The sequence below is a fragment of the Tripterygium wilfordii genome, chromosome 14, assembly GCF_013401445.1.
Source record: "Tripterygium wilfordii isolate XIE 37 chromosome 14, ASM1340144v1, whole genome shotgun sequence".
Lineage (NCBI taxonomy): Eukaryota > Viridiplantae > Streptophyta > Magnoliopsida > Celastrales > Celastraceae > Tripterygium > Tripterygium wilfordii.
Window position 1 is genome coordinate 12483801 of NC_052245.1, and position 22911 is coordinate 12506711.

The window sequence follows — 22911 nt, forward strand, 5'->3', positions numbered from 1 at the left end:
GGAACTACAAAAAGACCTGTTAAGTGTCATTACGGCATGAGACTCATCCGTAGCAGTCGGTTTAGAGAGATGTAGGTGGGAGTAAAAGTGTCACAAATCCCGACCTCACACACCGCGGGAGCCTATCTGTTCCCGACCTTACTCCCTGTGCACGAGTTTTTTACCTATTACACAGGATCCAAGGTTACTTCATATCATAAACTGTACATCTAACACTTCACGAGATACTAACCAGACGAGACTAAATTTGATTCAACTAACTGAATAGGGTATCCATTACGCTTTGATAAAATCCAAGTTGCTTCAAGTAGCTAAAGCTTGATGAAGCCTTTTCAGTTCATCAAATTCCCATCCAATTCTAAATATCAGTCCTCTGCTGACATGCCAGAAATGAAGAATCGCTTTTCAGTCTCATGAACATTGCGCAATGTACAGAATTCCTTGCACATAAGTGTACATAATTTGGCCCCAGACAACTTGTGTACAAAGATTGGAGAGGTCAAAGCTGGATTTGGTGATCTGCAATCTTTGCACACAAGACAAATACTCGTTCAATGATTCTCTATCCCTAAACGATTCATAATCTCTACATCATCTAACTAACCTAAGTAGCTAATATAACCCATAATATATCTATGGAGGTCGTCAAATCATCTCTTCATTTAGGGAAGATAATTAACTAAATAAGAGCATATGCACTGACCTTCAGACCCCAATCTAAACTTGTCCAACACAGAGGTTTCTTTCCTGCCATGTTTACCTGATACTTAGCCTGTACAATTAAAAGCACAAAGAAATAATCGAATTTCAGTATCACCATTAAATAATGAAACAATAAGAGAGCAGAACCACCAGTCTAGTGCAACTGTTCATTCGTATTTCATAACAAATTTAGATAACGATGTCGAGCATTTCAATTGTCATAGCATAACTATGTATATCCTCCCCATTTACGGGAGCAACGGGATGCCTCCTTGGAGTCTATATTTTCACAATAAACCCCAAACCAAAAAAGTTGGGGAACAAGTAATAACTTCAAATTTCCTTCTAGGATGAATTGGAAGCATGTTCCCGAATTGAAATAAGGTCTTTAACATGATAGGACATGAAGAGTCATCTTTTTCATTTTCGTAAAAGATTGGACCCATAAATTAACACAATAAACTCCAAATTGGAGACTCGGATGTGGATTTGCCTAATGGAAGTGTTGATTCCATTTTCATGGTTATTTGGAAACAAGAAGGAAAGCTGTATGGGGTTTGCTAAACCTTTTTTAAGAGGCTGGCCATGGCTTATTCAATATAACAGGATGGCCATATAAAGATTATATGAACACAGGAATGATCAGAGCTTATGTGTGCTAAACCCGAATCGTGGAAGCAGGATGGGTGAGAAACTAAGGCATCCTATTTTAAGACTTTACCGAAAAAGGAAAAAAAGAAGACCTTTCTGTTCATGAATTTGACCAAAAAGAGGAATGAACAGGAATGGCTTAATATCCCTGACTGGCTCAAGGTGTGCCCTCAATGCTGCTGCTGCCAGCTGCATGACCAGAAGGTCCAGAACTCTGACTAGACTGTTGCATGCTTGAATAAGGAATTGACGCACTAAAAACTGAACCAACTGATCCACTAGATGTGCTCAAAGATGAAGACATTCTGGTCGAGCTGGAGTCCTTGCCCGATCCTGACATAAGTTCAGGCCGCAATTCTGAGGACGAGGATGATGGGGCTAGAGTACCGAGTGAAGATCCCACAGGGTATGGGGCAACTGGCATGTCCGCAAGAGAAGATGCAGATGGACTGTAAATAAGTGTTCCCATTGGATGATCAAATTTACATGCAGGTCCAAATTTGCATTCTCCGCGCTGTGTATAATGAGCACAAGGTGGTGCACCCTGAATAAAACGAAGAAAGTATCAGCTGCACATTAACAGTAGGATGAAATTACAACACTAACAAATAAAAGCATCAAATAGTAAATTCCATGAATTAGGCCTATTGATGATCATAACGCAAGTCGTGACTGCTGTTATACATGCACTGTTTCTCCAAGTCTGGGGCACCATTCACTAAAACAGCTACAATATTTTTTTTTTCTTGATTTAAAGATATTGGGTAAGTCAAATCAGATAAGTATGATGTGATATCAGTATAAAGAACCGCCCATGAAATGACTTCAACAGGCAATAACGTGCACATTTGGTGTCCATGCATGCCCTTTGATAACTCCCGCCCTTGCTCTATTGATTGGATCAATTACTAAGCAAATAGGTAACAAAAGTTAAAAAAGAAAAAGGAATCTCTTCATCATAAGCACGAAGACATGGATAAACATGTTAGATAATGATATTCTGTCATGGATATTATCAAAGTTTATTCAGTGCTTCAGCTCAGCATCCATTACTTGACATAATAACCCAATAAATGTGAGAGTAATCAGAGCAAGAAAGAATTTTTATTTTTTTTCTTATGATTTGAATGAACAAGAAAATGTATTGAAGGGCACCAAGGGGGTGCTATCCAAATAGAGAAAACAAATTCATGGTCGAATAAACCATAAGCTTTTAACTGACAGGGAAAAAGACAAGCAAAAAGATAAAAGATGACTATACATAAGGCAACAACTCCAACCATGATTCAAGAGAAGCGACATACTATCCTTATTTGTCTTGGTCAAATGTGCCCTATAATGCCAAAAGCCCACATGTAATGCAATCCAAAAACCACTTGAACCTTAAATATTCGAAAGATGCTAGAAAGTAGAAAGGGACAAAGACTGACATAAATCTTAACATGCAAGGGAAACAAATTATATATTCAACTTTTTGTTATCTTCTGGGAAAGTAAGTTTTCCAAAGGTTGTTTTGAACAGGGTACTGGCATTTCTGCAGAAAATCCGTAAAGGGGCATGTGAAACAAATGAAAACCTAACTCATATTGCTCCTCTAAAAACTAGGATGTCGAGATCCACTTCAAGTGTGAATAATGACGTGCTTTCCACTATTGCCAGTTAAGATAATTTCTTGCTTAAAATTTACCGGTCAGAACATTGTCCAACATAAAGAAGACAAGGAAGTGGCAATTGTTTCCTATGTGAAGACAATACTGAGAAGAGATATTGCAGGATGACATTCATAAGTCTAGATCTCAAAGTTGGTAGATGACAGAGGCATGGAAGAGGAAAGAAAATGAAAAGGAAGAGTATGGTTATGTACAAACTATTGCCAATAGAAACATGTGTTCTAATTCTACCATATAACCCTAGACCTTAGAAAGTTAGATTGGTGATCAACAAAGCAATGTTAAACAGGCAAGGTTTCCCTTTAACTTGGGTAGACATCAAGTCAGCGTCACAACTTGAACAAAACATGGGCATTATCAAGTTATATTGAAAATCTGTGATCATGCCCAATAAAGATAGATCAAAAACTACCTTTCAGTTTCAGATAACACATTCTTTTCAGATAAAAAAAAGAGACTCTCACTCAAGGGAAGAGGGTCATCAATGTTGTAATTTGCCACTAAACAAGTAAATCAAAGAGGATCATCTGATTTGTTTAGTACATAATATACAACTTTATGGTGTTGAGTTAATGGTTCTACAAGAAAGAGAAAGCAAAAGATAAGTTCTACTAGAATATACTGGAAACAATTCCTATGCTGTCAAAACTGGATTCTCTAAGAGGCTTCTTAGTTGAAACTCCACAACAAAATTCAGCATAAAATAGCAAGAGCCAAGAAAAAGTTTTACTCGACGTAAAAATCGACTGCTGAAATCTCCAGGTAGTGGTACCCAAAGAAATTCAAGAAAACATAGATGTCACAAATTTCATGAATCTTAAACAGAAGACCAAAAGACAATCTCATAACAGTGAACCTTAAATCTCTTAGTTTAGTTTTAAAGAAAGAGAAACATTCCAGTGTTAAGAGTTCAAAAATCATGACCAGGAAATTAGCTTAAATTTGCTGACTAGGAGCAATCATCTTAATTTATATAAAAAAGTATTGGTGCAGCATAGAAACAGATAAAGCAAAAGGCCTCTATAATCTATATTCATAAAAGTGCAATCTGCTATAAGAAACAGTTCAACAATGCAATAGCATCACGACCACGATTTCAGATGCCCTGTGGAAAGACAATTGGTACGACTCAGCCACAGAAACCTCATTGGGTTTTTTAAAATTTTCTTTCTTATGCTCCTCACCTTTTTTAGAAACAATTTTAAAAACAAGCAATCTCGTTGTACACACTCTGATTTGGTGATAGTTGTAAAGCTGTAATACAACCATGGTCCTGATTGAAACCCAACTGATGGCTCGTAAATGATTAGGCATGAAGCAGATATAAAAATAGAGGACATAATTAAATTTCTGGGTGAGAAAACATTCACGTTTCTCAGAACACGAAGTCAAGCAGAAATCCAAGCTGGAAGCTGAGAGGTGGAGAGAAGAGATAGAAAGAGATCAATTACATAACCGAAGTATCATTTGCACACAACCGACAGCAGAAACCAATATCAGTTCAGGAGATTAAATTCCAAAGCCCCACATAAACAACTGCATAGCCAATAGACTTAAATTGTGTGCCGATCTCTATATGTAAAGCAATAATTAAAGGGGAAAAAGGTAAACAACAAGATAGCAGGAACCCCAAGAAACCTGTTTTATAAAAACTTCTAAAGTTTTTTAAGTATAGCAGATTTATTATCCACTCCCCAACATAAAGTATCACCATGCAAAAGAATTTTGTGCAGATGCTTACCGGACGTAGAGGAAGACCCATGGGGCTAAGAACAACAAGCTCTCTTGGCGCAGACAGTTCCGGTGGATGATGGTATCTACATGAGGATCCAAATTTACAGTCCCCAGTTTTCATGAAATACTGACATTCTGGTTGGCCAGGTCTTTCAGGAAATGGATGCTCCTTCTGGCTACTGCTTGAAGGACCGGCTGAAGAAGGTAAGGGCTGATAATGCCCTGTGTATGCAGGCGCAGAAGGAGATAATTGTGTGACACCATACATTGAGCCTGATCCAACCATGGGTTGAGTACTGGGAATAGCTACCGGACTTACAGGTGCCTGCACCAGGTGAAGTAACGAAATTATGAAGCAAATAATTAATTTCAGTTAAGTTGTTGGGTAGAGGCTTTCATTCACAAACCGTATAAGGACTCCATCCTGAAATAGGAACCATTCCAGGGGACAGCAAAACAGGACCATAAGGACCCTGTACATATGAGCCAGCCAGAACGGAAGGCCTCGCAACGACTACCCCGTACTGTTGAGATGAAGGGACAGATGGAGACTGCACCGGGTGATATATTGCAGGTGCAGGCACCGGCGTTGGCACAGGTGCAACTTGAGCTGGTGCTGGAACTTGTATATTTGCTGGTTGCGGGTGATGAAATTTACATGTTGCGCCAAACTTACAGTGTCCAGTTTTTACATAGTATGAACACTCTTTTTCTCCCTGTAATTAGTCCAAAAAAAATTTAAGTGAACTCAGTTTCATGTTTAGGAATGCAATTGGAAAACAATCCTCATGCATCAACATAAAGGCACGCACCGGACGCATTGGGTATCCATAATAATTTAGCGACACAGGGCTAACAGCACCAGCTCCCTGCCTGGGATGGTGGTACTTACAGGAAGCACCAAATTTACAAGTTCCTGTCCTCATGTAGTACTGCAGATGAAGTGAAAGCAAGATAGTTAGTGAAGATGCATCAGTTGACTACTGCAACAAGAAATAAACGAGCAGAAAATTTAAGTGACCATTGGCCAATAACAACCCCCCTGGAACCTCAACATATACCATATATAAGAACAAAGGAGGAAAGTGCAGGTTACCATATGTAGTACATTTAATGCACATTGTGTAGAATCAGTTATCAGCATACATCCAAAGCCACAAAAACATCCAAACTCACTACCTGGCAAACAGGCTGACCCATTCGCTCTGGATACTCCTCTCCACCAGCTCTTGCAGCTCCGAGAATCTAAGCAGAATCATCTTTCAAATTAATCAATAAGCATCTATTCTACAATCACTTCTATCAACAACACAGATCACATTATCATATCCATCATACGTTAATCAATTTTTTCACATTCAGTAGAAATTCAGAGAATGATTTACGGGAAGAAACAATCTAAGGATCAAACCTAACTGAACAAAGAAAAATCAAATTACGACAGGAAAACCGATCAAAACCCTCAAAATAATCCCTAAAGTGGTGGGATAGTAAATCAGTGTAATTACCGCGCCACGGTCACGTGGATGATTGAACCGGCACCGAGACCCATACCCACAAAATCCGGTCCTCAAATAATATATACAATCGGCCTCGTCCGGCCGTTCCGGATACCCAAACTGCCCTCCATCGCCTCCTCCACCGCTGCCGCTGCTCAACCCCATCCGCCACATAGGTTCTACACAAACACATTCACCAAAAATCCAAAACAACAAATCACATTCCATTAACAACGACAAAAAAATTCACGATCGGAATTCCATTCCCAATTATAAGCACAATGAAGGTCACCTTCAAGCCCGGTCTCGGCTCCTGGACCTCTCCACTCCATGGACGGATCCGATTGCAAACCCTCCTGGCCCAGACCGTACCGCTCCATGCCCCTTCGTACAGACACCCGTGTACTGTCACAGACGGCCCTAGAATGCAACACCTGAAACTCCGATCAAACAGTTTCTTCTTCCTGTGCTTACCTTTCCAGAAAGTGTAGACACAGCTCGTCGGATTCCGTTCAGGTTTCTTGAAAAACACACAGTGTTCGCGGCTTTCGGTCTTAGCTCTCTCTCTCACTCTTTGTTTTCATAGCGATGGTTTGATCTTTCTTTCTTTGTGTGTGTGTGAGAGAGAAAGAGAGTGTGTGTTTTAGAGAGAGAGGGGGGAGGATGATTTTGGCGTGGGTGTGTTTAGGTGGTGGTTATATACGCGCCAAACATAGGATGAGTTTCCTGTTTCCCAAACTATTTTTTATTTTTATTTTTTTTATTGTTAAAAAATTGTAGGTAACCAACTGTTTTTACGTCTAGTTCAATTGTCAGGTGTAATTACACGAATGTCCTCCGGTGAAGCTGTTGGTGCTCTAAGCTTGCATGGGACAAAATTGTCCTTTCGTGAGGTTATGCTGTTCCATTACTTCATTGTCCAATGAAGGAGTTCGTAAATAATAATCCCCTGTAACCGAGTGCACGGAGTAAGCCATGCAAGCCTTGAGGGAAAAATAAATTTGACAATGCTCTTTTAAGTGATCAAATTATGAATCTATTACATACTATGAATAACATGTTTGGATCACATTATATTCCTTCTTATTAGATGTTATTGTGAGAATATTATACGGACGTTAGGTGCTTCTTAAGTGATTAAGTATCGCATATGCTATTTGTTTACCAAATAGAAATTCCGTCCCACCATCTCTATCATCGTAAAGCAATCGTCTCAAGAATTTTACTAGCATCTTAATATTTTGTACGAAAAATACCATGACCCTTTTATGACAATTACCAAAACTAACCTCCTATACCCCTATCATTCCAATTAATTGTCTTTGGTATGACAATGAAATACGTAATATATTGATATGCATTGCCCTCAGAGGCTATTGGTTTTTTCTTCGGTTTGTTTTCGTACCCATGTAACATAAGAAATTAATTTTATGTTATTTTAAATATATAATATATTTGCAATGTAATTATGTAAGAATTTAGACTATGTAACAATTACTTGAATTGTGAAACAATTAGATATTTAATTACTTATGTTTAAGATAAAATGCATACACCATTGTACGTAATTTGTCATGACATTTTAAACAATATACATGCTACCAGCATAAATTGAACGAAACAGTCCCAGCAGTTTAGACAGACTACATGCTACCATATAAACAAATATATATGTTACTTTTAAAATTGTCCACCAAATGGACCTTGAGTTTTGCGCGTGTTGAGAATGTGTAAATCTTTACCTTGCACTTCGGTTTCAAAAATCACAAGATAATTGTTTAGTTTGTTTTTTTTTGGATAAACGATGATAACAAGTAACAACATTCAAGTTTGTCATTTGAGCATTCGAAATGGTATAATCTCATGTCGTTAGACTCAAAAATCATGATAGAATTGCTTAGTTTTTTTTCGATAAACAAGAATAAAGTAACAACACACAAGTTGCTTTTTGACCAATAGCTACATAAACACATATTACATTTTCCCCTTATTGATTGAGAATCGTATCTATGGCTACTGCTGTTTTATCGGTATGTCTGTCCCCAATAATTAATTTTGTTTTTTGGACATTCGAAATGAGTTTAAATTCGAATTGTTAGTTCACACGCAAATTTATCACCGGATGACAAGACAAGTTGGTTCTATTAATTATAATATTTGCAAAAAAGCTTTCGTTTTATCTTTTTCATATTTATCTATTTGATACACCAATTACATGGAAAAAAATCTAGAAAAATATGGATTAATATTAATTGAAGCAAGTTGCACGTGCTTCAATCTTAATCATGAACTATTATAACCACTTGTGACACATTTTATATTTACTAAAATTTTTTAAAAAAATACAAACCATGGATATGATTCCATTTAGAACAAATAGACAACAAGTTGGTTGGCCAAACATTAACGAAATTAAATTTAATACCAGAAGGACGATTTTTATTTTAAATATCAATTAATAATCTAGATTACGAAATCCCCAAAAGGTCCAACGTCCAACGAACCAAAAGTCGACATGTGCACTACGAACCATAGTTTCTACTGCGCCCTTCCCTACTGCAATCTCTCTCCACGCTCCCTTTAAAGAACGTGACAACGCGCATATGAGAAATGAAAGAGAATCTGTACGGAGTTTGTGGCGGTTGCTTTTTAAAGCGAACACCTTTTAGCCTACATTTATTCGATGTAAGAAAGCGAGTAGTGCCAAGCGCTGAAGTAGAGCGTGTGGGACAGTCATCGAAACCTTTTGTAACGAAGAATTATGATTTTTGTTTCAGTTGCAGTTTTGACCAACGGTTAAGATCGGTGTTGTGTGACAATGAACGGCTGAAATCTCTCTTCCATGTCAGCATTGTACAATTACCAAAACAAAGAAATCTTGAAGTTGACTGCAGTAAATTTTTTCAAAACGTGGGAGGTCAGAGCATCCACAATGGGATGATTTTAAAGTACCTGAGATGATACTTTCTTGATAAATTAAGTGTTAGATGTTTACAATAGATATAATGGAATGTATTTTAAGTACTTAAAATGTTATTTTTTTGATAAGTATAGCGTTATATGCACACAATGAGTGAAAAATGACACTTGAAAATTTAATTGTGGAAAAAGTACACGTGAGAGTTGGAGTATATATATAGTTGATGAATAATGAAGAGAGATGATAAAAATGAAGAGATAGATGATAAAAAGGAAGAGAGAGAAAATAGAGAAAGTGAGTATAGAGAATTGAAATGTATGAAGTGTTGATGAATAATGTATATTGTGGGATTCACTTATCCAATTAAATTGTGCCACGCATGATAAAGGAGAAGAGAGAGAATGGTTTTGGAGTGCTTGATATTACAAGCGCCACTGTGGATGCTCTCAGTTGAACTTCTTGTAGAGGTGGGAGGTCCAGTAATGTCTCTGACGATGTCCGATTTAATGTTCATGTTTTATTATTTTGTTATTGTTTTTTTAATCCTTAGATTGTATTTCACCTTTATGGTGATTCCGAGTACCTACGGGCCTCAGTCAATCAGTTATTCAATTTATTACGTAACCTAATACAACGAGATCTATAACATTCTTTAAAAAAAAAGACTTTTTTGAGTTAACTCTCTTTTGTGAGTTTCGACTTCATTCTCAAGACGCCAACGTCGCCTTTGGGCTTATCATTCTTTCTCGTAGATCAAATTGGATTCACGATCCGAGTTTAGAACCGACTAATTATTTGGTGGACATTTGCATTGGGAATTTTAGGTTACCAAAAAAAAAATGTACAATTACCGAAGTACAAAGTGGCTTTTGGTTGTGTAGTAGTAGTAGGTAAGACGTCTATAAATGCATCACCGGGTAGACCGGGCCACCGGTTGTAGTCGGTAAGGTTTTGCCGTGAGAGCAGATGGAAGGTACCGGATCATCCGGTCATCAAGTGAAAAGCAATTTTGTTTTTTGTTTTCTGACTTGGACAAGATTTGGCCACATGTGGCGGCACTTCAGGATTTTTGCTTACTTTGCTCGTTTTGGACACTATTGAACGGCATCCACCAAATGTCGGCGAAAGGTGTGGGCCAGTACGTTGTGGCCTTCTATTGGGATGGGCTTTGGAATGTAAACTGTGATTGGGCCAAGTCCACGTAAATCCAAGCTGATTTAGTACTGTACCGACAACCGAGGCGTGGAGGAGGTTACGGTTTTATATCTGAAGTCAGAAAGGTAGTTAAAACTTCAAATAGGGACCCAAAAGGCACAAATTTGATCAAAAAAATCACATGCATCGATCTCTTAACAAGATCTACTTGGATAGCAACGGACGGATAACGGCCGTCCAGTCTCCGGCCCGCATCTTATTTATATGTCCCGATCCCACCCCACTCCACACATCAGGACAATTTTTACATCCCATCCCATGTTCGACCCTATAAAAATCAGCCTTGATTTGATCAAACTCGTCATTAACTCAAACTGATCCGATCATAATCAGCATCAACATTAATTTACCAAATTAAACTGTATAATTCAATAAACATTCAAATAAGTTAATATTAATTTGACTTACGGTTTATGATTTTAGTAACATAAAATCAATTATATGCTTAAATTTAAAAATATGTTTTTGGTTAATTTGACTTTTTTTTTGAAACAAGGTTTGGGTATGTCCCGATCGCAGATGGTTTTTTTTTTTTGGTTTGAAAGGAATGTCAAAGAATGGCCTTGCGGGGTGCTTCTCTGCTTTCCCGACTGTTTTAGTTCGAAGCTTGAATGATCATATCATTCCATGTTAGGAAATTTTGAGGAATGTGCTAGGATCTGATGATATTGTTCTCAAAAGATTTGGTTGATAGAACTACTTCTTTATGTAAAACGACTCTGCCCCCTGAGAAGTATTTCTTGGAAAGGTTTATGATCCATTTTGAGGAGTTTCCTGATCTTTTGAAGCTCTATCGAGAAAAGATGAATGATGCAGGATGATTAGGAAGGATTTGGTTGTGGTTAAGATTAGGATGAAAGAGCAATTGTAAAATGCCTGATCTCCAATTTCTTCATTTCTTTTTTCTTCTGCTGTAGGCTGCACTGTGTATTGCCTTATCATGCCATTTCTGATGACTAGATTTCCAGTTGAAGCCTTGAAGCTCGATGCAATGAGGTATGTTTATTCCTTGAGTGAATCGATGTGATGAGGAAAGCTCCTCAATTTGGAAAAGTGCTAGAAAATCAAGAACTATGAAAATTTGTTTGGAAACTGAAGTAGACAATATCAACAAACAAACATACAGAATTACAGATGCATATAGGTTCACAAACACGTAGACGGTCTGGACATAGACTGAGATGCTAATAATAATGAAGTCGATTCAAGCCATTTTCACAGTTGAAAGAGGGTTTCAGTGAACTTGATTGAGCTTGAATTATGCAGCAAATGGATTGAAGTGAACTGCTGGAAGACATAAAAAAGGATGAGCCATGCGCATAGTAATGCCTGGACCAACTTCCATGTTCACTTTCTCTCCATCTGTACCCCCACCAACCTTCCAATCAAAGCATTGAACCATGGCCGCCACAGCGGTAGTCAACACAGCAAGTGCTAAATTTTTACCAGGGCACATCCTCCTTCCTGCCCCAAATGGGAGAAAATTGATTATCTTCGGGCTCATTGTCTCATTTGGGTTTTCAGTAGAAGAGATCATGAATCTCTCAGGATTGAATTCATTGGGCTTGTCCCATGAATTTGGATCCCTCATTATCACATATGCATTAATGGCTATTGCAGTATTAGCAGGGATCTCAAAGCCTCCAATTCTGATATCCTTGTTGGTTTTTCTTGGAATCATAGGCGCTGCAGGGTGAAGTCTCATTGTCTCCTTCACAACTGCTTGCAAGTAATGGAGGTTAGAGATATCTGACTCTTCCACCAGTCTAGTGCTCCCAACAATAGACTTTATCTCATCCCTAACCTTCTTGAATATTTCAGGATGGTTTATGAGCTCTGCCATCACCCACGGGATGGTTTCTGCTGTGGTACCAATGCCTCCAATCAGCAACTCCTGACATCATGAAAAGATTTTGAGAAATCCAGGCATGGTATCCTCATCATCAGCCAGTTTAGGTAATCTTTATTACTAGCTAGTTTAGGTAATCTTTATTAGCTGTAGCCAAACCAATTGAAAAGTTCTGTGTTTTATACGTGAATATGATAAATCAAGGTAAATAAAATAGGAGACGATAGATGATTAGGAAGGGTTAAGAGTATTTTTACTTACTGACAAGAAAGCCTTGATATGGTTCCAGGTAATCTTAACTCGAGCCGTGGGATCTTGCTGAACTTCCAAGAGAATATCCAACAAGTCCTTGTTCTCCAAGCCACTCGGTTCTTCATGCTCTTTCACAACCTTCTCCATAAACTCATCTAACCTCCCAGTCACATCCATATATCTTTTCCTATACACCCAGAAACCCAACATCTTCAAAGGACCCATCATATGGGTCAAAGTCATCTTTGCAGACAATTCAAATGCCCCGGTCACCAACTCTGAAACCTTCTCTGCCTCGCCATCTGATTTTGTGTTAATTGCCATCCTGATTATAGTATTTTTTGCAAACCTGGTTACCTCTTCACCCAAATCGACAGTCTCACCTTCCTTAGCCTTCTCCAGAATTTTGTGGAGAAACTTGGCGAGTTCTTCATGTCTAACACTTTTTGACCTTTTCAGATGTATTGTTCCTAGCAGTTCAGTCATGCACACTTCCTTCATGAACCTCCAGTAATCTCCATATGGAGCAGCCAAAAAAGATGAGTTTCCAAACAACTTAGAATTCCCATTAAGAACTGGCTTTTGTGAAACAGCAAGGTCATTTCTTTTGAAGATTTCAGTGGCCAATGAAGCCGATGAAACAAGAATGCACTGATATGAGCCAAAACGTAGATAGAGGAGATGCCCATATTTGGAAAGATTATTGAAGCATTTGTGCACTGATAACGAAAGGTAATGGAGGTGACCAATGACTGGAAGAGCCGGTGGGCTTGGGAGGAGTTGGAGATGATGAATAGTAGGTTTCCTTGAATATTTCTTATAGATGGAGAGAAGAAGTTGAGTTGTGATGAAGAAGAGGATGAAGAGGATCAAGTAGTGTTGGAGCTCAGAAATGGTGGCCATTGTTTCAAGGTCACTGACTTCCTGCCCTCAGTTGCCTATAAAATATAAATAGATTAATCTTACTAAAAAAACATCCCTTTCATTTTTTTGTTGCATCACACAAAGATGATGAAATAGTATTCAAACTCAGTTGTTTTGAGCATTGTTTCTGGGTCATCATCTTTATCTATATGGTTAAATTTATATTCCTGTATGTATATATCTATATCTATATACATGTATGTATGTATGTATGTATATCTATTGTTTCTTTGAGGTCTACATCACACGGAGAAAGCTTAATGAAGCCAATGTCTACGTGAAAACGAATAGTTCTTATTCTAGTAATATGTTAGAGATTTGAGCTAAATGGTTTTGATTGTAAGGCTTTTAGTCGATTCAACATGTATTTTTCTTAGGGGAAAAAAAAATGAATTCGTTGACAAAATGAAATGGAAAATAGAGAACTAGAATAGGATGGAAAAGATACAAAATCAATAAAAAAAAAAGGCTAAAATATTATATATGTCCTTAGACTATAGCAGTTTTCTCGATTATGTCCTTAAACTATTTTTTTTCTTCATTCTATCCTCAAACTATTGTTTTCCACATGGTTTCTATCCTGAGTCAGCATTCCGGTGTTGACTCCGGCGAAAATGCTGACGTGGCATCCATGTGATTATAAAATAAAATAAAAAACTCGTTAGAGTTCAGATGACACGTCAGCATTTTCGTCGGAGTCAACACCGGAAAGTTGACTGAGGAGAGAAACCATGTGGAAAATAATAGTTTAAGGATAGAATGAAGAAAAAAAATAGTTTAAGGACATAATAGAGAAAAATGTGATAGTCTAAGGACATATTTAATATTTTAACCAAAAAAAATAGTGAGTATTGACTTTGGTATCTAGGGTTATTAAATAAGTTTTTACATTTACTTACTATTGAATTTGAACCACTAAGTCTCGCCGTATGAAAGCAATACTCTAACAACTGAGTTAAGTAGGTTATTTATTATTATAAATTAGGGTTAAGTGAGAAGGATTGGATTTATTTGACTTCTTGTTATTTGTCATTTTTTTTTTATAAAATACATTATTAAATTATACACCCCAAATATTTTGTATTTATTATTTATTAATAATTTATCTAAAAATAATTAAGGCTGAGATTGAACCAATGTAAATTGAACTAATTCCCCCAAGTAATTCATATATTGTTTTGAGTTTTGACTTTAAAAAAAAAGATTTGACCTCATTTCCTGGTTAACGGTTCTTATGAATGAAGCGGTGCTTCTCGTCAAACACCGTCGGCTCCACATTCTGCTAGGGGTTTTTAAGGTTCTCTATTTCTTGACCGTTTTCTGCTACAATTCAAAAAATTCGATGAAGCGTTGCTCGTCAAGAACTAGGTAAGCTGCCTCTCAGACTCTCGGCACCATAAATCTTGTTTTGATGGTTAATTTTCTCTGTAAAGCATTTCTCCATGGGAGACGCACTATTACATCTTCATCTACCCACGAACTGCTTTCTCCTCGAAACCCATCATCGTTAATGTCTCTCAAGTTCATCTCAAGCACTGCAAATGACAACTCTCTTACTGTTTCATACCTCATAAACTCGTGTGGGCTATCTCCGGAAGCTGCTTTAACTGTCTCCAAAAATGTCCGATTCAAAACCCTGGAAAAACCTGAATCGGTTCTTGCTTTTCTCCATAACCATGGTTTCTCCAAAACCCAAATTTCTGAAGTCGTCAAGAAATATCCAGAAGTGCTTGGATCTGATCCTGAGAAAACCCTCTTGCCGAAATTTGAATTTTTCAAGTCTAAAGGGGTTTTAAGACCCGAGCTTGTTAAAGTTTTATGTAGTCACCCATCCATTTTACATAGGAGCTTAGAGAACCAATTGATTCCTTCTTTTGAAATCTTAAACGATGTGTTCAAATCAGATGAGAAGACGTTTTTAACCATTAAGCGCTATTCTCGCCTTCTACTTCACGATCTTAAAACTTGTGTTAGTCCCAATATCCATACGTTGAGAGATAATGGAGTGCCAGAACCAAATATTGCCGCCATCCTATGTCATTCTGCTCGGATGTTTTTTACTTACCCAGATAAGTTCAGGGAGAGTGTGGAGGAGGTGAAGGAAAAGGGGTTTAACCCTTCTATGTTCACATTTGTTACGGCTGTACGTGCATTGAGGGCAATGAGCAAATTGACATGGAAAAAGAAGATAGATGTCTATAAAAGATGGGGGTGGTCTGAGGAAGTCATTTTAATGGCATTTAGGAGGTTTCCAATTGTTATGACATTGTCTGAGGATAAGATTATGGGGATGATGGATTATTATGTCAATGTACTTGGATTAGAGTCGTCCTTTATTTCTGAGCGCCCAGAACTTCTTGGATACAGCTTGAAGAAGCGAGTTGTTCCGAGGGGTTCAGTTGCTAGAGTTTTGATGTCGAAGGGTCTGGTCAAGGCCAGTAGCTTGACTAGATTGTTTCTATCTAGAGAGAAGTTGTTCCTTGAAAGGTTTGTCTATCGTTATCAAGAAGAAGCTCCTCAGCTGTTGAAGCTTTACACAGAGACATTGGACTTTTCGAGGCAGCTCAAAAAGGAGTAATATTTGGCATTTGAAGGATTCAGACTTTATGATTCACATGTGGTTGTCATTTTACTTGATTTTGTCAGTTCTTTTGGAACATCAGTTTCTCTTGAAGAGTTCATGACTCTAAAGTGGATTCAATTATGAGTTTATGGGGCCTCGATACTGCTGTAAACTTTCTTGCTATAGCCTATTCTCGAAGATTTGTTTAAGATTTCTAATCTAAAGCCTCAGAGGAATGTTTTGATGGGATTATCCCAGAACCATGGATCTTTTGAGTTGACCCGCCATATGTGCTCTAGGCCTTTTCTTAGTGGATATTTTCCAGTTCTTACTCAAAACATTTATCTCGAAGTGCAACATGTCGCAATGTAGTGGTTGAATTTTGGTATATGTTAACTATGGATGCCTGCTATTTTTATTCTTTTGTTGTGGCATTTCCTACAAAAGTTTTTATCTTTGTCTTTATGTTTGTACTCTGCAAATGCTAGAAAAAGGAAGAAATACCTGCTGCCATGTTAAAATAAATTATTGCTGCCAGCTATCCTGAATTTTTTAGCATGAGCAACAGGTATAAGCTATTCCAGGCTATAACTTGTGATTTGCTTTCTTCCACGGAATTAGAATCAACTTTCTCATGGAAGATGATCTTTACTGTCTGGCTTAAGCAACTTACATGAATGCTTGACATGAGCTTTATATATATAATGTTACATTTCTTTGATCATGTTGACTGTGCTAATGGTGGTAAACCTGGAGCAGATCCCTCAAGGAGCTTTGATATTGAAGGTTGTATATTTTAGTCATGTGGAAAGGTTGCATACGATATATGGGGATTGACTAATATTCTTTTGCTAAATATTCCACTGCATGAAGCTAGAGTACTAATAAAGCTGGATTTCTAAAGAATTATTCTTTCTGGGTTTATTTGTTCCTTGTTGGACTGTCTAGATTAACCAACTCTCTGTTTGAGAATCCAGATGAACTTGAAGCATTTCACAAACTTAAAGCTAACAGATCAAATGATGAAAGAGTATGACCAAGGCAAGGGCACCTCTTCCTCTAGAAGCATGTCTTGCGAGCTCCTCAGTTCTGGAGTAGATACACTGCTTCTACAGCACTGCCTTGGAAGGCCAAGACAATGGCACTCAAGTAAGACCTGTGATCTTTTTTCATCTTCTAAACTTGAAATCTCCTCCCTTCCTCTGGCCACAACACATGCAGAGGCCAGGACAAAAAAGAAATGAGAGCGCTTGCTTTTGATGTTGATATGGAAGCTGCTCCTATGGAGAGGCACGAGGTTCTGAAGCTTGCTTTTGATGTTGATCAAACAAAAGTCGGTTGCTTTGATCTCATTTGGGCTTCCGAGAAGAAATTGCTGGAAAGGCATTGAAGGCACTATATATATATATATATAGTCATGAATGTATAGGTTTTTAAATATGACAATTAAGGTTTATAGTTTATACATCTAGATTTTCTTTCAATGACATATTTCTCTAATGCTGTATAATAGAGTGAATATATATGTGTGTGTATATATATATATCCCGAATTCTCACACGCGGGATCCCGTGAATTTTTTTAAGTGCGGGATACCTTTTTCACTCTTGATTACCAACATTGCACATGTGTGCTTTAATGTGGGCCAGGGTCATTTGATCTGATCAAGGGTTGAAAACCTATCCCGCACTTTAAAAACACTACGGGATCCCGTGTGTGAGAAGCGCGCACACACACATATATATAGTCTTTGTGTATTAATTTATGATTATTGATGTAATTTTTATTTTGCTATATATAATTTTCCACAAAGTGTGTATATTTCGCATTCAATTGGATGAACGTGGAGAGGAAGCTTCAATATATTTCTCATTCAGGGAAAAAATCGACTGTAACCCACCACCGTTCACACCCAAAAGCTCAGTAATTCCAAGTATTGTGGTGGGCCTTCAAAGCCTTGGCAACTGGAAGGGCCGTATAAGTCCAATGGGCCGGGTGCATCCCTGACGTTTAAATCGTTGACGTACTTACAAATGAAACGGCGCGTTTAAATGCTCAATGTGAGTCAGGTCCCCAGCTTTCCCCGACCATGCTAGAAACTCTTCAACATTGCTGCAACGGGGGTTTTAGTTTTAGGTCGAAACGGCAATCGAGGGTTTTCTACTGCAATTTGAAATTCGTTTCGTACGAGTTTTTCTTCAAGAATCGGTACGCTTCACTACCTCATTAGCTTAATTTCAAACTTGATGTTTTACTCTCTCTGTAAAACGATTCTCCATGGGAGACGCACTGTTACAGCTTCACCAACACACAATCTGCGTTTTCTTCGATTAATCTCTCTCAAGTGCGTCTCATCTAGTGCAGATAATCACTCATTTGTAGTTTCGTATCTTGTAAACTCATGTGGATTCTCGCCAGAAACGGCTCTGAATGCTTCAAAGCATGTCCACTTTGAGACCCCCGAAAAACCTGATTCTGTAATTGCTTTTCTGAGGAATCATGGTTTAACGGAACCCCAGATCTTCACAGTTATTAACAAACTCCCATGTTTGCTTGTATGCGATGCTGAGAAGTACCTCTTGCCCAAACTTGAGTATTTTTACTCTAAAGGGATGTCAAGCTCTGAACTTGCCAAGATCATGTGTTATTACCCAGCAACTTTCAGAAGAAGCTTGGAAAAACAACTTATTCCTACCTTTGATTTCTTTACCAATGTGCTTAAATCCGAAGAAAAGGCTGTTGCAACATTTAAACGCTATGCCGGTATCCTAAATTTGGACCTTGAAAAGACTCCAATTGCATCTAACATCAACATATTGAGAGAAAATGGAGTACCAGAATCAAAAATCCTTACCATATTAAGATGCCAGCCTAGAGCATTTTTTATTGGCTCAGATAGATTTAGGGAGACCGTTGAGGAAGTGAAAAGAATGGGGTTCAACCCATTTATGTCAAAATTTGTTCTGGCCGTCTTTGCTTTGAGGACAATGAGCAAATCATTGTGGCAAAAGAAGGTTGATGTTTATAAGAAATGGGGTTGGTCTGATGAAGATGTTATTGTGGCATTTGGGAGGTGTCCATGGTGTATGACGGCATCAGTGAAGAAGATTATGGCAGTGATGGACTATTTCATCAATGTAATGGAATTAGAGCCATCGATTGTTTGCAAATACCCGGTACTTGTTTCATTGAGCTTGGAGAAAAGAATTGTTCCAAGGGGATCCGTTGCTCAAGTTTTGTTGTTGAAAGGTCAAATTGAAGAGCGTAGTTTGTTTGCTTTGTTTTCTTGTCGAGAAGAGTTGTTCCTTGAGAAGTTTGTGAAGTGTTATGAAGAAGAAACTCCTGAACTTATGAAGCTGTATAATGAGAAACTGAACCTATCAAGGAAGCTAGGAGAAGTGAGTAGGATCCCACAACAGCAAAGGAACCAAGCATTATGATTCACATTTTTGTTGTCACATCACATGATTTCGTTGATTTCTTAGCGTTGAACGTCTTCAGAAGTGCAATTAATCCAAAACAATTATTGAAGTTGCAGCATTGTGATCGGTAATGTTGGTTGTCATTTACCTTTTTTTTCTTCAATTGTCAATATTGAAGCGTGACTCAACCTATGCTCTTATATTCTTGGCAAACTAATTATGTTTGGGTTTCTTCTTTTTCAACGCCTTGTTCATCTTTACTTAAATACAGCAGGCCTTTTGACTGGATGTCTGCAATCTTGTACCGTTACAATGTAATCATTTATCAGAACTCAAAAAATTTTGAGGCATGAAGCCGGTGATACTCCAATGGTTCAGAACAGTGATGAAATGTATATTAGCATGTGCTTTTATGTTGGTTTACTACATTACAGAGAAACTGCTGTGGGGATTTCATGCAAGGAGTAATGATTTCTTGGCAGTGGCGGCTAATTTGTTCTCATGTGCAGGCAATTCAACTCACCTGGCCTCATTTTGGCTGGATAGAGCTTACCTAATGTCTTAATCCATATGACATGGGAGCTTGGATACCATGATTCGCCCTCTTTATGGGTTTGGAGGTTCTGGATGGTGGGGACTGGTGGTGTGTTGCAGAGAACGAAAGTAGCAGAATTGTTCTAGTTTGCTTCACTCTTTGGCTTATTCCATGTGATGCTTTCACTTCTCATAAATGAGAAAATTATCCCATTTCAATTTTTTCTTTCTTTGTTTTCTCCATCTCGGAATTATTGATGGTGAATGAAATGAACTTCAAGCTTGAGCAAAATAATGCTCTGCTACTTGATTCAAGTAATTCCCTGATTGAGAATTTCTTTAATAACAAGGGAAGAGGAATTGCACAATTGCATTTGATTGAGAATCACTGTTCTTTAACATCCTAACCTACAAAGCAACAACATAAAACGTCTGTTATGCCAGAAATTGAATATTGGTCTGGGGAAAGAATCAAAGTCTTGCAACAATCACAAAACAAACATTCAGATGGCTCAGGAAACTAGCCATTTGGCGAATCATGTTTTCACTCTTCAGTATGCAATGGATGAAAATAAGGTTCTCTTTTCCATGGCCAATATGCCAAGCCCCTCACTTTTTTCGGCATAACACTTAGAGTATCAATCATGGTCACAATTTCATCCTTTTTTTGGGCTTCTTCAGCGTAGCACATTCACCATCTTCTGGTGCCTGCAATAGAAAAGGGCTCCGCGGCTGTTACAACAAAGAAAGAGGGGAAAAAACAAATCCATCAACCTTATATTACCTTCTGTTTTTTGTTTTTCTTCTTCTTCTTCTTCTCCTTTTTGTTTTTCTTCTCCTTTTGTTTCTTTGGCTTAGAGGTTTCTGTACTTTCTTCTTCAAATGACTCCTGTCAAAGTTACAACCAAATAAAAAGAGAAATGGATAAATCCTTCTTTTTCAGTTACCAACAAAAATTTGAAAAAAGCTCAAGCACCTCGGAGTCACCAAAGGATGTCACATGCCGAATTGATCTTCCTGAGTTTGAAGTACCTGATATCAAAAGAGAGAAAAGAACATCAAAATCTAATTTCCATCTAAGAATTCAATGTTAGCCGTAGATATTTCCCAATGCATAGAGGGCACTCACAAGCAAACGACGCCAGTGCAATCAATTGTAAATAACAATAAGGGCCACACTAACTCAAATGCTTAGATCACCATATGCTAACCAGTGCTTCATGGTCATAAATGTCACGCACAAATTTCCCGTTATGGTAATAACAATGCCAGAATTCTCTTATCAACCATAGAATCACGATCTCTTTTAAGATCAAGCATCTTCAATGTCATTCTTTCCTTCTAAAAACCCCAACCACAAACTATGTGTAAACTAGATGCAGTTCAGCAGGCTTGGTTATTCAATTTCAAGTCTCAGAAAACATCAACTACATGGAGAATATAAAACACATACAAGTAACAAGAAGATAAACGACGGTTAAAATGAAAATCCACATTGACTTATACATGTGGACTTCAAAAGTTTGATTCTTCTTAGACAACAAAGATGAGAACATGAATACACACAAAGAACAAACAGATAAAACTGAGCATAAAAAAGAGAGGATAAAACTGAGCATCAAATCACCATTATACTGAAAAGCCACATTAACCTAGTCATGCGGGCATCGGCAGGTCGCCTTATTTAAATATCTAAGCTTACTAGCCTCTGTATCAGAAACCACCATGCACACCTCAGCACTTCAGTTCAATCAACCAAAATATGCAAAAGATTAAAGCAGTACGTAAACCCAGCTTCCTATATCCTTTCCTGCTACTTTAAAATCCCTGAATGTTCTAATTCTTGCTTTCTTTCAGTTTCCATCATTCATTAAATCAAATATCAAAAGCTTCAACAATAAGAGGAAGAAATACTTGCAAATACAGTGTCTCTGGCATTTTCAACAGCACGTTCAAGAATATCGGGATCAATCGAAGACAACCCATTAGGGTCTTGCAACTTCCTCTCCAGAAACTTCGCCAGCGCCGCAGCCTTGTTCGTGGTCAATGGCCCCCCAGGATGAGCCAACCTACAAATACACAGGTGAAAACACATACATCAAGAAACAGACCACGAATTGATCTGATTCAAAATCCCCTACAAGGGTTCACATGTAGGTATAGAAAGAGAGAGGAGGGTACTTGGATCGGGAACGCGAAGGAGGAGGAGGAGGGAGAGGAGCGAATTTGCTTCCTCTGAGAGCTTTTCTTTCTTCATCGCTCAGTCCATCCATGGCTATCACTTCAAAATTGGGTGAAATCCCCCTCTGCAACCGTTTTGACGCACGGTTCGTGCTGGACCTTATCTAACGACGTCGTATTGGATCACACGCCCGATTTCCTAAGAACATACGGCGGCGAAATTTGTTCGTCTTCGACTCAATATTACTTGATGAACGTTATTTGTACCCCACTTTTACTAAATACATCTTATTATAAATAAACCCCAATTTAAATTAAAACAATTATGAGTTCGCTCTATTTTCTCTTTCTTTTTAGATTTTACTACTTGCACCCTGTCCATTATGGTGGCAGCCATTTCTCTACCCTCCCAACCTTCTCACCTCCAGTGGTCACTTGACCTCCGGTGCTCACCAAGTTGTGCACGAGGTCATCACAGGCAAGTATACAATCGAGGGTCTCGAGGTGTAGGTTGTTGCACCAGTTTGAGAGGAGGTATTTGGGGCATAATTTGTTAAAGAAGGAGGGTTTGGAGTAAGAGACCGAGGAGCAGTGTGGGTTCAAAACGGAAAGCAAGTGATGATCTTGGTGATGTAATTGGTGGCTTGAGATCGATAAATAAAATGGGTAGTGTTGGTTTGAGCAGAAAAGTGGTTGACGTCAACAAAAATGGGGATTTGAAGGAGAAAGATCATGGTAGGGATAAGGCGAGGCAAGGTGATGTTGCTGCAGAATGGGGAAGTGGCAGGTTGAGGA

At 38.1% G+C, this 22911-nt stretch overlaps 5 protein-coding genes and 1 long non-coding RNA gene across 7 annotated transcripts; 3 read left to right on the top strand and 3 right to left on the bottom strand.

The window, feature by feature from the left end:
* Positions 1–225: 225 nt before the first annotated feature.
* LOC120015418 (zinc finger CCCH domain-containing protein 34-like) lies at positions 226–6930 on the bottom strand. 2 transcript variants are annotated; one of them, XR_005471756.1, is made up of 8 exons: positions 6549–6930; positions 6266–6435; positions 5937–6002; positions 5570–5689; positions 5165–5473; positions 4765–5082; positions 1446–1897; positions 226–772 (listed from the first exon to the last, which is right to left on the bottom strand). XR_005471756.1 is itself a non-coding variant. In XM_038867844.1 (7 exons), exons 1-7 carry the CDS (start codon positions 6634–6636, stop codon positions 1511–1513), a joined length of 1458 nt encoding a protein of 485 aa, XP_038723772.1. In that variant the 5' UTR covers positions 6637–6930; the 3' UTR covers positions 798–1510. The 2 variants fall into 2 exon arrangements, 1 of the variants encoding a protein (XP_038723772.1); XM_038867844.1 differs by lacking the exon at positions 226–772 and having other exon boundaries at positions 798–1897.
* Positions 6931–11649: 4719 nt separating this feature from the next.
* On the bottom strand, positions 11650–13862 carry LOC120014261 (cytochrome P450 705A22-like). Its single transcript, XM_038866176.1, has 2 exons — positions 12502–13862; positions 11650–12285 (listed from the first exon to the last, which is right to left on the bottom strand). The coding sequence occupies exons 1-2, from the start codon at positions 13393–13395 to the stop codon at positions 11650–11652; spliced, it is 1530 nt and encodes a 509-aa protein (XP_038722104.1). The 5' UTR covers positions 13396–13862.
* A 394-nt stretch (positions 13863–14256) lies between these two features.
* LOC120014523 lies at positions 14257–17583 on the top strand. Its single transcript, XR_005471572.1, has 2 exons — positions 14257–14784; positions 16957–17583. It is a non-coding gene; the product is annotated as an uncharacterized LOC120014523 (long non-coding RNA).
* On the top strand, positions 14778–16400 carry LOC120014521. The gene has a single exon (XM_038866491.1). It carries the CDS (start codon positions 14828–14830, stop codon positions 15992–15994), a length of 1167 nt encoding a protein of 388 aa, XP_038722419.1. The 5' UTR covers positions 14778–14827; the 3' UTR covers positions 15995–16400.
* Positions 17584–18021: 438 nt separating the features above from the next.
* LOC120014520 lies at positions 18022–20303 on the top strand. The gene is made up of 3 exons (XM_038866490.1): positions 18022–19310; positions 19385–19528; positions 19911–20303. Exons 1-3 carry the CDS (start codon positions 18226–18228, stop codon positions 19945–19947), a joined length of 1266 nt encoding a protein of 421 aa, XP_038722418.1. The 5' UTR covers positions 18022–18225; the 3' UTR covers positions 19948–20303.
* Positions 20296–22328, bottom strand: LOC120014522 (nucleolar protein 56). The gene is made up of 5 exons (XM_038866492.1): positions 22117–22328; positions 21850–22004; positions 20912–20967; positions 20720–20824; positions 20296–20643 (listed from the first exon to the last, which is right to left on the bottom strand). The coding sequence occupies exons 1-5, from the start codon at positions 22206–22208 to the stop codon at positions 20584–20586; spliced, it is 468 nt and encodes a 155-aa protein (XP_038722420.1). The 5' UTR covers positions 22209–22328; the 3' UTR covers positions 20296–20583.
* Between the last annotated feature and the right edge of the window lie 583 nt (positions 22329–22911).

What these genes read in the sequence shown, in the direction of transcription:
- LOC120015418 (XM_038867844.1), bottom strand. Translation starts at nt 6,636, where the DNA reads ATGGAGCGGTACGGTCTGGGCCAGGAGGGTTTGCAATCGGATCCGTCC. An exon ending in ATCCACGTGACCGTGGCGCG is followed by an intron (nt 6,003 to 6,265) that starts GTAATTACACTG and finishes GATTCTGCTTAG; the next exon opens with ATTCTCGGAGCTGCAAGAGC. An exon ending in TGGGTCAGCCTGTTTGCCAG is followed by an intron (nt 5,690 to 5,936) that starts GTAGTGAGTTTG and finishes CTTCATCTGCAG; the next exon opens with TACTACATGAGGACAGGAAC.
- LOC120014261 (XM_038866176.1), bottom strand. Translation starts at nt 13,395, where the DNA reads ATGGCCACCATTTCTGAGCTCCAACACTACTTGATCCTCTTCATCCTC. An exon ending in ATATCAAGGCTTTCTTGTCA is followed by an intron (nt 12,286 to 12,501) that starts GTAAGTAAAAAT and finishes TCATGATGTCAG; the next exon opens with GAGTTGCTGATTGGAGGCAT.
- LOC120014521 (XM_038866491.1), top strand. Translation starts at nt 14,828, where the DNA reads ATGGTTAATTTTCTCTGTAAAGCATTTCTCCATGGGAGACGCACTATT.
- LOC120014520 (XM_038866490.1), top strand. Translation starts at nt 18,226, where the DNA reads ATGTTTTACTCTCTCTGTAAAACGATTCTCCATGGGAGACGCACTGTT. An exon ending in AAGTTTGTGAAGTGTTATGA is followed by an intron (nt 19,311 to 19,384) that starts AGAAGAAACTCC and finishes GAGAAGTGAGTA; the next exon opens with GGATCCCACAACAGCAAAGG. An exon ending in AAGTTGCAGCATTGTGATCG is followed by an intron (nt 19,529 to 19,910) that starts GTAATGTTGGTT and finishes TCTCATGTGCAG; the next exon opens with GCAATTCAACTCACCTGGCC.
- LOC120014522 (XM_038866492.1), bottom strand. Translation starts at nt 22,208, where the DNA reads ATGGATGGACTGAGCGATGAAGAAAGAAAAGCTCTCAGAGGAAGCAAA. An exon ending in CCTTCGCGTTCCCGATCCAA is followed by an intron (nt 22,005 to 22,116) that starts GTACCCTCCTCT and finishes GTGTATTTGTAG; the next exon opens with GTTGGCTCATCCTGGGGGGC. An exon ending in AGAAAAACAAAAAACAGAAG is followed by an intron (nt 20,644 to 20,719) that starts GTAATATAAGGT and finishes TTTCTATTGCAG; the next exon opens with GCACCAGAAGATGGTGAATG.